At 48.6% G+C, this 14545-nt stretch overlaps 1 protein-coding gene across 1 annotated transcript; it reads right to left on the reverse strand.

Annotated features, from left to right (window-relative positions):
• Nucleotides 1-85: 85 nt before the first annotated feature.
• Nucleotides 86-3400, reverse strand: LOC139050633 (uncharacterized). Its single transcript, XM_070527219.1, has 3 exons — nt 3247-3400; nt 992-1584; nt 86-238 (listed from the first exon to the last, which is right to left on the reverse strand). Exons 1-2 carry the CDS (start codon nt 3256-3258, stop codon nt 1033-1035), a joined length of 564 nt encoding a protein of 187 aa, XP_070383320.1. The 5' UTR covers nt 3259-3400; the 3' UTR covers nt 86-238; nt 992-1032.
• Between the last annotated feature and the right edge of the window lie 11145 nt (nt 3401-14545).

The following is a 14545-nucleotide window of genomic DNA, read 5'->3' on the forward strand; positions in this document are numbered from 1 at the left end:
CGGTAGCGCTCCACAGAGCTAAGAAATACTGACGGGCTAATGCAGTGCACTCATTACACGGTTTGAATAAGACAATGCAACAGTGTTTTGTAACGGCAAGCAACATCCGAGCTGATGTGTATTTACATCCATCAGGAATACATAGTATGGTTTCTTCGACTTAGATCACAGGCGCGAGTCGGCGAAGCTGTGGCGTGAAGGTCGGTGTTGCACAGCTTGGACTGGACGCCTCTTCACTCTGTCAGGGATAGAATGGAGTGCAAATAACGCTTTAGCCGTTTTGCAGCGCACGCTCTCAATCTGTTTTCATGCATGACATTGAAGGAGGAGAAATCGGCGCTTGTTGGCACCCGCTTCCGGGAGGCTCAAGCCAAAACAACCTACTTCTCAATGTTCTGGATTTCTGCTACCGACATGCAAAGAAATGTTATCGTGATTGTGCCTTTCTTTCTTGATCACTACCATATACAATGATTACGCACTGGACAAAATTATTCGGCAAAGCAGGTCTGCACATCATCCGGAAACCTTAACTTGACTCGTCGACAAGGAGCAGCAACAATGTTGAGTTTGCCAACATGTATTTTTTTTTGCCAGAACCCGTGCACTGACACGCGTTCGGCCATGTTACTCAAATACGCAGCAGCCGACAACAAGAGGCCGACATGAATGGCTGATAGTTTCGCAAAAAAGCACTCTGTCAAAGCCACAACAACCACGCACAGCCCGCGTAACACGCCGTTAAATAATTGCTGATGGGTGACAAAGGAGGACTGGTGGATACAATGTGTGCAGGTTATCAACTGTCGTTGAAAAGTATAAGCTTCGATATTAGCGCCGTTCTAAATAAAGCCACGTCACACCGCACGCGAAGTAATTCTGTATTTAGGCAGCAAGATGCTTCACGTGCAGCGTGATTGCGTTATTCCTCGCCGTTGAGTCAGGAGTTCTAGCAAAAGCCATAAGGGCGTTTCCAGCAGCCCCGTCTCACCTGCTTGAGAGAAAAGAAAATGAGGGTGGGCATGGGGGCGCTTATTTGTGGTGCTTGACGAGCAGCAGCTTGCCGACGACTCCACCGCCGGCGCCGCCACCATAGCCTCCGCCGTAGCCCCCACCGTATCCTCCGCCGAGGCCTCCGGCTCCTCCGTAACCTCCTCCAAGGCCGACGCCTCCTCCGAGACCACCGGCACCGAAGCCTCCCACGCCGGCGCCTCCGCCGACGCCTCCGAGACCCGAGTGAGCCACAATGGCACCGCCGCCGTGAACCTGGGAGACATGATGCACCGTGCGCACCAAGAACGCCGGTCCGGCCACGGCCTTGCTGGCACCCGCCGCGCCACCGCTCAGCAGGACAACGCTGCTGCCGACACCCACACCTGCGCCACCTCCTCCGAGACCACCGACGCCCAAACCTCCGCCGTAGCCTCCGAGGCCGCCGGCGCCAAGGCCTCCTCCGCCGTAGCCTCCGTAGCCTCCATAGCCGCCACCACCATAGCCTCCACCGAGGCCTCCAGCGCCGCCACCACCGCCGACGAATCCGCTGAGAGCGCTGCCCAGTAGGGCGCTGATGAAGACGGTGCAAACCTGCGAGAGCGCCCAGAGCGCAGGGTTTGTTAGCTGGACGCGGAGGAGTGGACATTGTGTGATGATGATTATGGTGACTCCCTGCAATGTAGGCGCTCTGTGAGCACCGTAGTAAAGAAAAAATGTATATACCAGCACAGAGCTCGGGAGTCTCAAACGGCTAATCGGGTGTTTTGCCGGATACGCAGAACACGGGACCCAATAGTGTGACTCCTCTGGAATTTGAGGGTTTGCAGAGAGTGTTGACAAAGGACTGAAAAACTTCCTAAAGTGGAGGAGGTCGTGCGTAAAGATAGCCACCCTACAATTGCACGCAACGGGTTTCAGGGCCTTGTACGAATCAGAGTGCGTGTTGGAAACATCAGCCTAGTTCATTTTGGCGAGCGCGGTTTTGTTTCTCCTCCTTACTAGGAGCAACGAACAAGTCCAATGGGGTGTGCACTGCTACGTGGATTATGTGATAAACAAAAATGAGAAGAAAAGAACGCCAAGTAATGTCCACAGAATATGTACATTGATACATGAGCATGATCAAGACCAATGCGGCTCGGACCTCATAGCATATGCCTTGTGGCAACTAAATCTGGCGCCGTACACTCGAGATACTCCTACCTGTTGGGCTGCTGAGCACGAGGTCGCGGGATCGAATCCCGGCCACGGCGGCCGCATTTCGATGGGGGCGAAATGCGAAAACACCCGTGTGCTTAGATTTAGGTGCACGTTAAAGAACCCCAGGTGGTCAAAATTTCCGGAGTCCTCCACTACGGCGTGCCTCATAATCAGAAAGTGGTTTTGGCACGTAAAACCCCAAATATTATATGAGATACTCCTACCATTACTCGCGGAATCACCAAGCCCGGTCAACCGGATTGCTTCCAGCGGAGTTTTGTATTGTACGTTGATTAGCTGGCTGGGAGCAATGTTCTGCTGTCAGCTGATTCCCGTCGTTGTGCAATCACATGGGCTAAATATTAAGTGCTGACTAAGTGGTACAACGGCCAGGGAAGGGGGTCGGCATCGCTTGATTTATACTTTACGCGCTTAGGGGATGCTACGAAGCATTGTTTGAACATCTGGCGCACAGTACGCGGAAAGTTGAGAAAATGCAAAGGTGGAAGGGCTACAGGGATTATTGGGTGCACTTGTGCTTCTAAGAGGGTCATGACATCCCTGGGCTATATAACTCTTACAGTGAACTGTTCCCCCGTGGTATTAACACATATGCCAATGCTGCGCCACGCTGCGCATTGCGACTGCTATCGAATAGTTATAGTCGTGAGATGAAGCCTCGAAAGACACGAAATTCTTGAGCATCAACGTCATACGGAATAATTATGCTGGACGACGATGAATTTACGCGACGCTGTTAGAATTGCTGCCAAAACCACTGACGGCTTCCTGAAATTATGTTAACAAGCAGAGAAGCCGATGCGCATGCCAGTCGCATGATAAACTATGAAATGGCTTGACTGTAAGCCATTATGAAGCAAATGGTATATAGAGGTTTCGCGCCTAAACAGGCATCTGGATGTCGTTTTCGCGGGTGCCCCGGTGACGCACGAGGTTTGGGTGAGCCACAAGGCGAGAAGCGGGACCGCCGAAGTCCCTATGCCAAACCAATGGAATCTCAAGCCGGGCTGGCGTTCTCGAGCGTGTCCTTACCAGTGCGTTCATGTCGACGGCTGGTCGGTTGCTCTCGAGCACAAGCTACCAAGAGGGCTTTGGAAGAGGACTGCGACTTCACTGTGGCCGCGGACTGTCTTATATACTCGACCTGCACACGCCCCTTCGGTTACCTTCAGTCTACGTCACCGGAGGAAGGAGGGGGTTAGAGGAGGGGGGGGGGAGGGGAGTTGGCTGGTGCGTTCGAGGGAGCCGGGGTGCGCCGCCACAGGTGCGTGGGAGCGGCGGTGGACCAGCCTCGCCGACATGGCATCGCTTCCGACCATTGCTCTTTCCTTCCTGGACGAGGGGGAGCACCTGCAGAGACCATCCCGGTGCGAGCGAGCGGGCCTTCCTCGTGAGCGGCGCCCAGTCGCGCGGCAGCGCGTGAAGAAAAACGGAAGGAAAAAGAAAAAGGCGCGGAATAACAACAAGAATGAAAGCGCGACGAGCGCCCGCGCGCCGCTCACACACACAATCCGCGCTTATCTAGATCTAAAATTCTAGTCAGACGATCGAGAAAGTGTAACGGCAGAGAGCCGGGGCCTTCCGAAGACCCGCCGCGCCGCGTGGTTACACACACAAGTGTGTGCGACGGGGGTCCCGCGCTGCCTCCCGCCCGGTGGCTCGCTCCTCTGTCCTGGATCGGAAGCGAGCGGAGCCCCAGCGCGGTCACTTTCTCCTTCTCACTTCCGCCGCGCTCATAATTCCTCTCGAGCGGAACCCCCACCCCCTCCCGCTTCTCCCAGGCCATCGCAACCCCTCCCTCTCCACGTGGTTTCTTGTATTTGTTTCGGCCGATCGCGTGCTTCGCACTCGCTTGACGCGGTGCCCAAGCGTCGCCGGCTCGGTCCAGTCCGCATACGAAGCCCGTCTCTATCGCGTACGTGCATCTCCAGTGCGTCCGCGGCATAAGCAATTGACCACGTCTCCGCCGCGAGCCAGACCAACCCTTTCGCGCCGCTCGCTCTGAGCTACGGACGAAACTAGCGGCGAGGCTGGGCTGGCGGCGAGGCTGGGCCGGGCCGGGCGGCGAGGCAGCTGGCTTCTTCATCGCACTGGGGTGTCGCGTGTTTCGTGCTGTACGTGCTGCATATGCGGGGAGCCTGCTTCTGGTTACCTAAGCTGAGCGTGTCTTTTTCTTTCTTTCTTTCTTTCTTTCTCGGAAGCGGCGTGGGGACAGTGTGTGCTCGACGGGGTTCATTATTCGAAAGAAGCCGGCTATCATTAACACGTGGAGTGGCGTGAGCCGACTCCGCGTACGGAAGTGCGTGGCGAGGTGGTGATACAAGAGTTTTGATAACTGAGGAGAAAAAAAAATTGAAGAAAGAGAGGCGTGGGACGCCGCACCGAGATGTTAATGAGCATCTAACAGGCGAGATGCGAATGCAGGGCACGGCGAGCCTTCGTGTCACCTTATCATCTCGAGCGCGTCGCTGCTTCTTGTTTTTTGTGGCCTTAATAGCATTTCGCTTGTTTAGCTGTATGTAGACCTAACGCATTTCTTGTTCTCCTCGTAAAAGCGATGACTATACACACTTGTTTTGAAAGTTTCAAAAGCGATAGTCAAGTGGCTTAGGCAACTTGAAAAAACCAAGTGCCGCCTATGGTACATGTGGCCGTGTGACCACAGATAACGATATGGTCCTGGCCTTACGGTAAAACAGAGAATGTTAACTGCTCTGGAGTAAGCATCATGCTCACCCTAATCTTTGCGGTGAATATATTGAACGGTGGTTGTGCACCGTGTATCGTGCCACGGAGATAAATGAGCTATGCATTTAACCGCTGTTGTGGCTTGATTACTCGCGGTAGCACGAGTACTGATAAGAGACAACGCATTTGGGTCAATAGCACTGCTCAAGGAACGCTGTCGTTCGACAGTTGGGCGTGTGGTGTTGTAGCGTCTCACAAATGCTGATCAATTCATGCTCAGGACTCGTTTTATTCACTTCAGTTTGATATTAGGAAAACATTCTCGCACTTGTACAAGTTTTGGACGACGAAATAAATAATTTAGGCATAACAATACCCCACGTAGCGTAGGTACACTAGGTGCGTAACCCGCTATCTGTTCGCCAATATAAACTGCGCAATGCTGGAACGTGAAGAATGATGCTTGTGTGTAGGTGCAGATCGAGAGGTCACGTAGGGAACGTTTATTGTTACGCTGCTATTGTCTGAAGAAGACAACAATGTGACAGAAAAGGATGTCAAGGCCTTCTCGGTCAAACGCCCACCTCACGACCAGCGGATGGGTAGTTCAATATATACATAGTTCCTTTATTTTTTCATTAAGCTGCACTTTCTAGCAGATAAATTTCTCACTGCTTTTCGGTGCTGCCCATGAAGCAAGCGAGACTGTCTGTTTGATACGGAGAAATGGCATGTCGTTTTGAGATCAATGACTTGACGCTGCTTAGCTTCGTACGCGAGACATCTACATATGCTGTTTCGGACACGCCTTGGGTGCCTTTGCGTGGATGCTTCGTGCACTATAAACAATATGACGCTCGGGAAAGTTAGCGGACTTTTAGTGCTGCGCTCCAAATAACTGCTTCCCTGTTTTGATCCGATACATAACGCAATTTTTTCTTCTTGCCGAATAACCGAATCAGGTTGTTTAAAATTTGCATTGGCGTTATGTTCATTCAGTGGAAGGTAGACAGTCACGAGGTACAAGCAACCGGATTGATGCAAAGGCTACAACTATGCGCGCCAGTGAGGAATGACTGTCATCATATTCAAGGACGCAAATTCTTTGTTAGTTTTCACAGTGGATACAGAAAACAGTATGCAAAAGAAAGCAGAAAAGTGACGGCAATGCTTGATTAAGTAAACATAAATTACAGTATATTATCTGGCATAGCATTAGTGCACTAGTGGCTAATGAAAATGTCATCACAAAGATAATGATCAGGTTTTCAAGTGTTTTGTTATATAATAGGTATACTGCAGCCCTGTTCTCATCAAGCCCGGGTGAAGGCCAACATATACTGACGAGAATTGTAGTTGAGAGACGCTTAACTTGCTAATCTAAAAGGATGTTAATCTCAACTGCTGAGCACAACGATGGCACCAAATAGAGGGGCTTAATGTTACTGCCCTTGAATATGATGAATGCTTTAGATTGGACGGTGCAGAAAAATTACTAGACATACTATTTCTCAAAAATTATAACAGAATTTAAAAAAAAAGATCGCCGATTCGAGATAGTACATTTCTGCAGCCTAACGTAGATTATACAAGAGAGGGCAGACGTTTATTCGATGAGAAATAATGGTAACCTTATCTTGATAGCAAGCTTCTTTAGTTCAGTTTTTGAACTTATGAATTTAGCGTAGATATTGTAATTTTATGAATTGATACCGACCTGTTCTCAAAGCAGGTCTTCACTCAACCAACATGGAAGCTAGCAGCAGCTTTGAGAGCAGCGCGGGTAATCTTGCGGCACAATGCACAGTTCTTTCATTTGCTTTTTTAAAACAAGACATAACTGTTAAAATTATTTCGAGATTGAAAAGATATTGAGACACCAGGCATCAACGAACAGTTTGGATTGGCCGGCGATAATTATGACTGATCTCTCTTGCGCCATACTCGCCTTGCAGTGTACGTATAATAAGCTTCGTTATTGATGCTCGTCCGCTCTGAGACCACACGATGAAACACAACTGCGCGGAACGCCATTTGAAATGCCGGAAAGAAACGAAAGGTGATCCATAACACACGAAAATCACGAATCCCTATCAAAACAACGGATACATCTGGCCACTGAGCGACCTTACCGGACCTTAACTGGGACGTTGGCGTGTAGCTGCAGAGCGGGCACGCTTCGTCATGAGGACTCGCGCTCGTCTCGTGCGAGACTTAATCCCGGAAGTTGAGCTTCGCACCGGCGGTGAAATCCGTTGAGACGCGCTTGTACTCGGCCCGTGTAGAACAGGTGTTACGGCGCCGCTGAGAAAGGATTGAAGAGGTTGACAGCTACACGAGCGGAATCGTCTTCCGGCTGACCGCACGCGCCTCTCATAATTATGCAGCGCAGCATCTGAATCGCAAATTGCGAGCAGGAGCTTCTTTTTTTGTTGTGTGTGTGTGTGTTGTGCGCGCAACGGCCCCCACAACCGGCAAGGACGCCACAACCGACAGGTTTGTATCTCGCGCCGACCATGTTTTGAATCCAGGATGAGACAACACTTCTCTCTCTTTCTCACACACACACACACACACAGACACACACACAGAAAAACTTTTTTCCTGATCGTTGAACTATGCGAACTAAGTTTGTGGTTTGTAAGTGGTCGTGTCACACACGACATTCAGAATGTGGGCACTCTTTTGTGCCTGATGACAGCTTCGAACGGGCAGCGCGGTACACAATTTGCAATGGATTGAGAACGTACTGAACGTCTGTTCTGAGAGCTCCGTTGCTGCACTGATTGAATAGGCGCTGCACTGAATTTCTTTTCACGCAGCCTCGCCGGCAGTGCACGTTATGAAGCAAGCTAGTCAGAGTATACATCGAACGTGTCAGATTTGGGAAGTTTCATGACGGGGTAGCTTTTTTGTTGCCTCCAGTAAGATGAAACGAAGGTGACGGTAAGTTGCAACTACTGCCAAACATTTTTTTCTCTTCACTTGCCATCCGTGTTAAAAAAAATATTACTCGTCGCTTTTGGCATGTGGTGAACCCAGGGATTCGTGCTGATATCAGTCTTAGTGATTCTAGTGGTGTTTCTATCCCCGGTTGTAAGGATACAATTGTAACTATTTCCACTCATGAAAACGTTAACTCATGACGTACATTAAGGGCATTAGTCGGAATAACTATGCATGAGGTAGTCATCAGTGAGCCAGTATTTTATCTCCATTAACCAATCTTAAAGTGTCAACTAGAGCCGATCATACAGGCTTCAGCAATAATATTTCAAGGAACACATGACATAATAATTGTTTCATGTTAACCGCTGTCTTTTCCCAGTCACTATCAACTGGCTTTATTCCTAATGACTGGCGCATAGCTAAAATTATATCCATTTTTCAATCAGGTGATATTCCTTCTACGCTAAATTATCGTCCCATTTCCTTAACCAGTATTATTTCTAAATCACTTCGAGCACATCTCATACACAATCATGGCATCAACTACCTTGAATACCGTAATATTTCTCCCCACATCGTGTTATGAGCGTATCAATGTGACAAATAAATGTTGCATAAAAGTGAGTAAAGTTCAATTAAAACAGGATTTGTATGCTTTTGTAAAGAAATTAGCGCTTTTACAAGACTTAACGAGTCTGTGAATATTGTTGCTCTGTCAAGTCTTAATCTCTTTATATGTTTTACTGCAGACCGTACTGCATAGGCTTCTGCAGTGAAGATACTTGTTAGGGGGTTCAATACGTCAGATTTAGAAAAAAAGGGCCAACAGCAGCACAAGATACGTCAGCATGTGATTTTGACGCGTTTGTGTAGAATTCGGAACAGGAGTACTTCGAGTGAAGTTCATGGAAACGCATAGCGATTTCGAGGTGAGGAGCGTGCTTTATGACCTCTGCAAAGGATACGTCACAGTCTCTTACGCGCCACTGCCAGATCGGTAATAGCTTAGGTGGAGGCATTAGGCGGTGTTCGAGAATTGGGACATCCATTTCTTCGCTAAGTTCTCTTACACGCGGTGACAGAGGTAGCATCATAGATAGTCTATACGAAAAAGTGTTTCACACGTCAAATCATTAACGGTTCTGAAATACGGATGTTCATTATTAGAGCGCACTTTGAGAAAATAGGCGAAGCTGATGTACGTTCTCTAATAACGGAGTGACCACTCAACTGACTGTACGTATAGGCTTTCGACTGGGCTTGTTGTAAATGCGCCACTGGCCAGACGAATGAATACCCAGATGGTGGATGGGATTCACCATCTTTAACGCGCTCGGGGCTGCAATGTGACATACCACGGCACCGTAGTCTAATCGTGATGGAATAAAGCTCGTGTAAAGATTCAATAAGCACTTTCTGTCGCTACCCCATGTTTAGTGGGACAGGAGTTTAAGTAAGTTCATTGTTTTTAGACATATTGCTTTAGGATATTTTATGCGTGGTATGAAACTAAGCCTAGGGTCAAGTATAACACCTAGGAACTTATGCTCTTTGTTCACAGGTATTTGTTGCCCATATATTTCGACAGTTGGATCTGCAGCAAGCCCTTTCTTCCTGGTGAAAATAATGCAAGAACTTTTGTTGGGGTACACTTTGAACCCGCTTTCGTCTGCCCACTAAGAAACTTTGTTCAAATACTGTTGTACTTGTCTCTCACGGACTGTTAGGCTGCAGGATTTGAATCCTACTTGTATGTCGCCTACGTAGATGGATTAAAAAATAGATGGCGGTAATGCTTTTACGAAGCCTCTTCATTTTAACCACAGCTTTTTTATAATGTTTAACATAGTGCCGCGTATGCCCAGCATCAATAGGTCGCGCAGGATTCCGTAGGGCCAAATTGTATCGTACGCCTTTTGCATGTCGAGAAACACGGATAAGAAGGATTGTTTAAGCACGGAGGCGTCGCGAATGTTTCCTTCGATGCGCACTAGATGGCCAGTTGTAGATCATCCTACTTTAAAACCACACTGATATGGATCAAGAAATTTATTTAGTTTAAGGAAGAGTAAAAGTCGATGGTCTATCATTTTTTTTAAAAGTTCGCATATACAACTTGTGAGAGAAACTGGGCGGTAGCTCGTTACTAATGTGGGGTCTTTGGCCTGTTTCAGAATCGGAACGACAACCGCTTCTTTCCATGAGGTGGGGAGGTACACCCGCAGCCCATATAGCGTTAAAAAGGGCTAGCAGAGTAACTTGAGTATCACTGGGGAGGTGTTTGATAATGTCGTACATGATCCTGTCCGGTCCAGGTGCAGTGCTCTGACATGCAGTCAGGGAAGCTCTCAATTCGGCAAACCTAAAAGGCGCCTTAAAGGGTTCGTTCTGTCTGCATTTATGGTCGATAACATTGCGTTCTGCTGCTTGTTTGTGTTTCAGGAATGCCTTGGAATAATGATCAGAACTGGAAACCCACTGAAAGCGTTCGCCAAGAGCGTCACTGCAGCTTGGTCTTTCAAGCGGTTCGCTTCATCGTTGACTGGGGGCAACGAATGAATTTCTTGTCTCTTTAGCCTTTTCAGCCCGTCCCGTACTTCAGCTTCTTGAGTATACCAATTTATACCTGAGAGAAGCTTCTGCCAGCTTGCTCTCATTGCCTGTCGTCGCGTCTTTCTTCCCTGTGATTTAACCTGTTTAAGTTCTATTAGATTTTTGGCTGTAGGACTTTCTTGTAGTTTGCCCCAAGCTTTATTTTGTCTCTTCCGTGCTTCTCCACAATCATCATTCCACCAGGAGGCCCATCTTTTGAATGAAGTGCCTCTTGTTTGAGGAATGAATTTTACAGCGGCGGCAACGATAAAAGCGGTAATGTATGAAACAGCATGATCTATACTAAAATGATCTCTAAGATCCCGTGATATGTGGGTAGGTTACCTAAAACGTTCCCAGTCAGCTGAGGCCGGTTTCCAGTGGGGGAACTGTGGAGGGAGGTCATGTTGGTTTATGAAGTTCAGCGTTACTGGGAAGCGATCATTTCCGAATGGATATTTAATTACACACCATTCTAAATCAGGGAAGATAAAAGTGGAGCCGATCGACAGGTCCATTGATGAGTATGAGTCATGATGTGGATTATAATACGTTGGTTCTTTCTTATTAAAGAGGCACGCACCGGAGGTTAAAAGGAAATTTTCAATGAGTCGACCTCTCGCGTCACATCGTGAGTCTCCCCACATCGTGTTATGAGCGTTAAAATCTCCCACGAGTATGTAAAGCTCGGGAACCTGATCAATGAGATTATAAAAGACTTTCTTTTCGAGATGATGGTTCGGGGGTATATAAATGGTACATACAGTGACGAACTTTTTAAAAAAATGGCCCGAACTGACACTGCCTCAAAGAGTGTTTGAAGGGCAACGTGTGGGCAAGCTACTGCCTTGTCGGCTACTACTGCTACACCGCCGAAGGCATTAGCCTCGTCACGGTCTTTTCGGAAGATGTTGTAGTTTCGAAGAAAATTTGTGTTGGTAGGTTCGAGATGTGTCTCTTGAACACACAGCAACACGTGATTGTGCTTGTGTAGTAGTTCTATATGTCGTCTAGGTTATGTAGAAGTCTGTAGTATTTGTGTTTCCACTGAGATAAATGTGTTTGGTGCTGTGTGTTTAAGAAACTGAGATTAGTTCACGGGCCCTTTCCATGCACTGTGACATGGGTTTTGTCTTTTTTGGAGCGATCGAGAGAGGCTCGCTGCTGCTGAGGCACTGGCAGCGCCGTCTGGCTGGTTGTTGCGTCCATTGCCTCTTGCTAAGCGCTGGACACGCGCTCTTCCGAGCGCTGGGTTTGACGTGAAGGCCTCGTCTCGGCAGACGAGACCTTTGAGGCCATCTGCCCGGAGGTCGATGGCCCCTTCTGCGGGGGTGGCGGAGAAGCGCTAGCTGCTACTGCTTGGGGGAGGGGGCATATGACGTAACTGCCGACTCACTGCGTGTGGGTCGGACAGCCGCCGGAAACCGTTGTGTCGCTGCCCCCTGACGCGTCACATCGGCAAAAGTGTTCTTGAGCAGGTAGGAAACCCGCCTGCGTGCCTCCTTGAATTATATATTCTCTTTTACTTTGATTTCCACAATTTCTTTTTCTTTCTTCCAAGATGGGCAGGACCACGAGTACGCAGCGTGGTCCCCATCACAGTTCACACAATGGGGAGAGTCTTGACCTGATTCAGAGAGGTGTTCGTTAGCACTGCATTTCACACAAGTCTGACGGCCTCGGCAGATATGTGTACTGTGGCCGAATTGCTGGCACTTGAAGCATCGTAGAGGATTTGGGATGTACAGTCTGATACGAACTGCCCTGACTCGATAGAGTCGGGTATAGATTACTTGAGCCAAATATAAGTATTAGGTGCTTGGTATCAATTTCTTGTCCGTCACGCCTTATTTTAATTCTTTTGACGTTGATCACGTTCAGATCATTCCAACGCTCTAGAAGTTCGGCTTCAGACAATTCTAACAGATCAGTATCGGAGAGAACAGTAGTATTCAGGGTACGGTGTGGGGTCACTCTTACTGGAACACCTTCGAAAGATACAAGTTTGGACAGTTTTCCCTGTTGTTTCTGATCGCGGAGCTTAAGGAGAAGATCACCACTAGCCATTTTCGATGCTTTGTGTCCGGGACCGAAAACTTCCATCAGAGATTGCGAGACTACGAAGGGTGAGATCATTCGCACCGTTTTCTCAGGTTTATCAGAGTGAGTTACATGAAAGCGGGGAAGTTCTGTGTACGAATGCCAAAAAAAGCTTAGACATCTTCGGTGTGCCCTCGTTTCTGAGGGCGATCAGGAAGTTGGGGAAAGAAGTTTCCATGAAAACACATAAAAATTTGGCAATAGCGCCGACCACCCACTACGGAGCCCAACGAGGGGACGCGGCAGAGCTGCAGAGCTTCCATACAAGTCGGCATGACGCCAGTCGTACGCCGTCACTGTAACTAAATATGGTGTACCCAAAGTAGGATAGCCACACAGGGTTTACTCTTGCCGCCAAGAAGAAAGGCAGTCAATAGATAAGAGAAGAAGACTGGAAAGGCCAAAATGTGGGAGAGACAGCCGAAGACTTGAGGAGGGAGAGACAGGAAAAGGCGACTGCCGTTTTCCTCCAAGTGAGTCAGTCTGGAGGTGCCGTCTATGTGAAGCAGAAGCCAAAGAGATGTGTTGCCTCCGCCGGGAGGCCTTAAAGGTCCAAACACCCACTATCGGCTCAACCCCCAGGATTCCCCTTTCCCCAGACACGGCTAAGCCGCGCATGGCTACACGCGGAAGGGTCCAGCCCTCATGTGCTCGGGTACGTGGTGTCGCAACACACCAAACGCCTGCTGATGCAGACGCCCCTGCGGCATAATAATACGCATGGCATAATACGCACGCCGCCACCTCGTCGTACCATTTGTTTCGTCATCACTGAAGTTTTGCCTATCACATCTCACGGGTTCGCCGACTCGTAATGAAGTGGGCCCAGCTGCACTTAAACGCACATTAGACAAACTTATAATTTTGAGATCTTGCTGTTGGAACTTCATCTTTGTTTCACCTCTACCAGACGGCCAATCGCCATCCCGTGATTTGCACCTCACGAAATGCTTGAGCACTCTCTCGCTACGATGGATCGCCGATCCAGTAAATCCGTGTTGGTGCCGTTTCCGTGTGCACTGTCGGTTGCCTTTGATGGCAGTGAGGTAGCACCCCATTGGCCCTTAAAGCCCACATTGGCAGTTACTGCAAGTCATTGCACTTAATAAAGGGTAAGGGGATGGATCAGTGATGCTTGTTGCCGGCGGATCTAGCCTTTGCAACAGCTGCCCTCGAATTCTCTGTCGTAACGCTACCTATCACATTCCTTCTGATAACTCAAGGACCAAAGGTAAACAAAGGAATACAATCGGCGAGAACGGAATTTAATCTGGACGCGAACGTCGGCACCTCAACCATATCACGTCAATCAACGTCAGTGCCCTCTAGCTCTATATCACAACAAGGATTTCGGAGGACATGAAGCACCTCTCTGTTCAATGTCCAATATCCTCAGTGAAATCAATTGTCAACTGCCGTCAATCTATAAGGACTTCACGCTGCATGGGAAATTCAGAAAACCCTCTAGCAAATAATGGCCGATGTCACCAAGGTCTTGGCAGTGCACAGAGGACGCTGACGCTTTAGCTAAAGGTTAGTGAAGGTGTCCTCAAAGAAGAGTTTCAACGAAGTAAAGTTGGTCTTGGTGTTAGCCCGCAGCAGGCACTAGTTTTTTAGGTACTTTCTGCTTCGTCTCCTTCGAATAGGGACGTCTGTATACAGAGACTTGTGACTTGTGTGCGAACAGGATCCGTCGGACATTAACGAAGACTAATACGTAGCACTGCCGGTGAAATCTGCTTCTTTAAATTGAGCCTACGTGGCGATTCGAAGTGAGACCGTGTTCGATTTTAGTGGGAGAAGTGAACTTTGTAGGCCACTAAAAGAGCGATATGGTGCATTTCGTTAGAAATGTCCGTTCCAGCGGCGCGACCTCCACGGTGAGTTCCACTTCGTAGCAAGGAGGAGGAGGAGGAAGCAGGAACAGACAGAAAGACAGAAACGTTAACCAGTTCTCAGACCAACTTGCTACCCTGTGCTGGGGAAAAGGGGGTAAGGGTAA

The sequence above is a fragment of the Dermacentor albipictus genome, chromosome 10, assembly GCF_038994185.2.
Source record: "Dermacentor albipictus isolate Rhodes 1998 colony chromosome 10, USDA_Dalb.pri_finalv2, whole genome shotgun sequence".
Classification (NCBI taxonomy): domain Eukaryota; kingdom Metazoa; phylum Arthropoda; class Arachnida; order Ixodida; family Ixodidae; genus Dermacentor; species Dermacentor albipictus.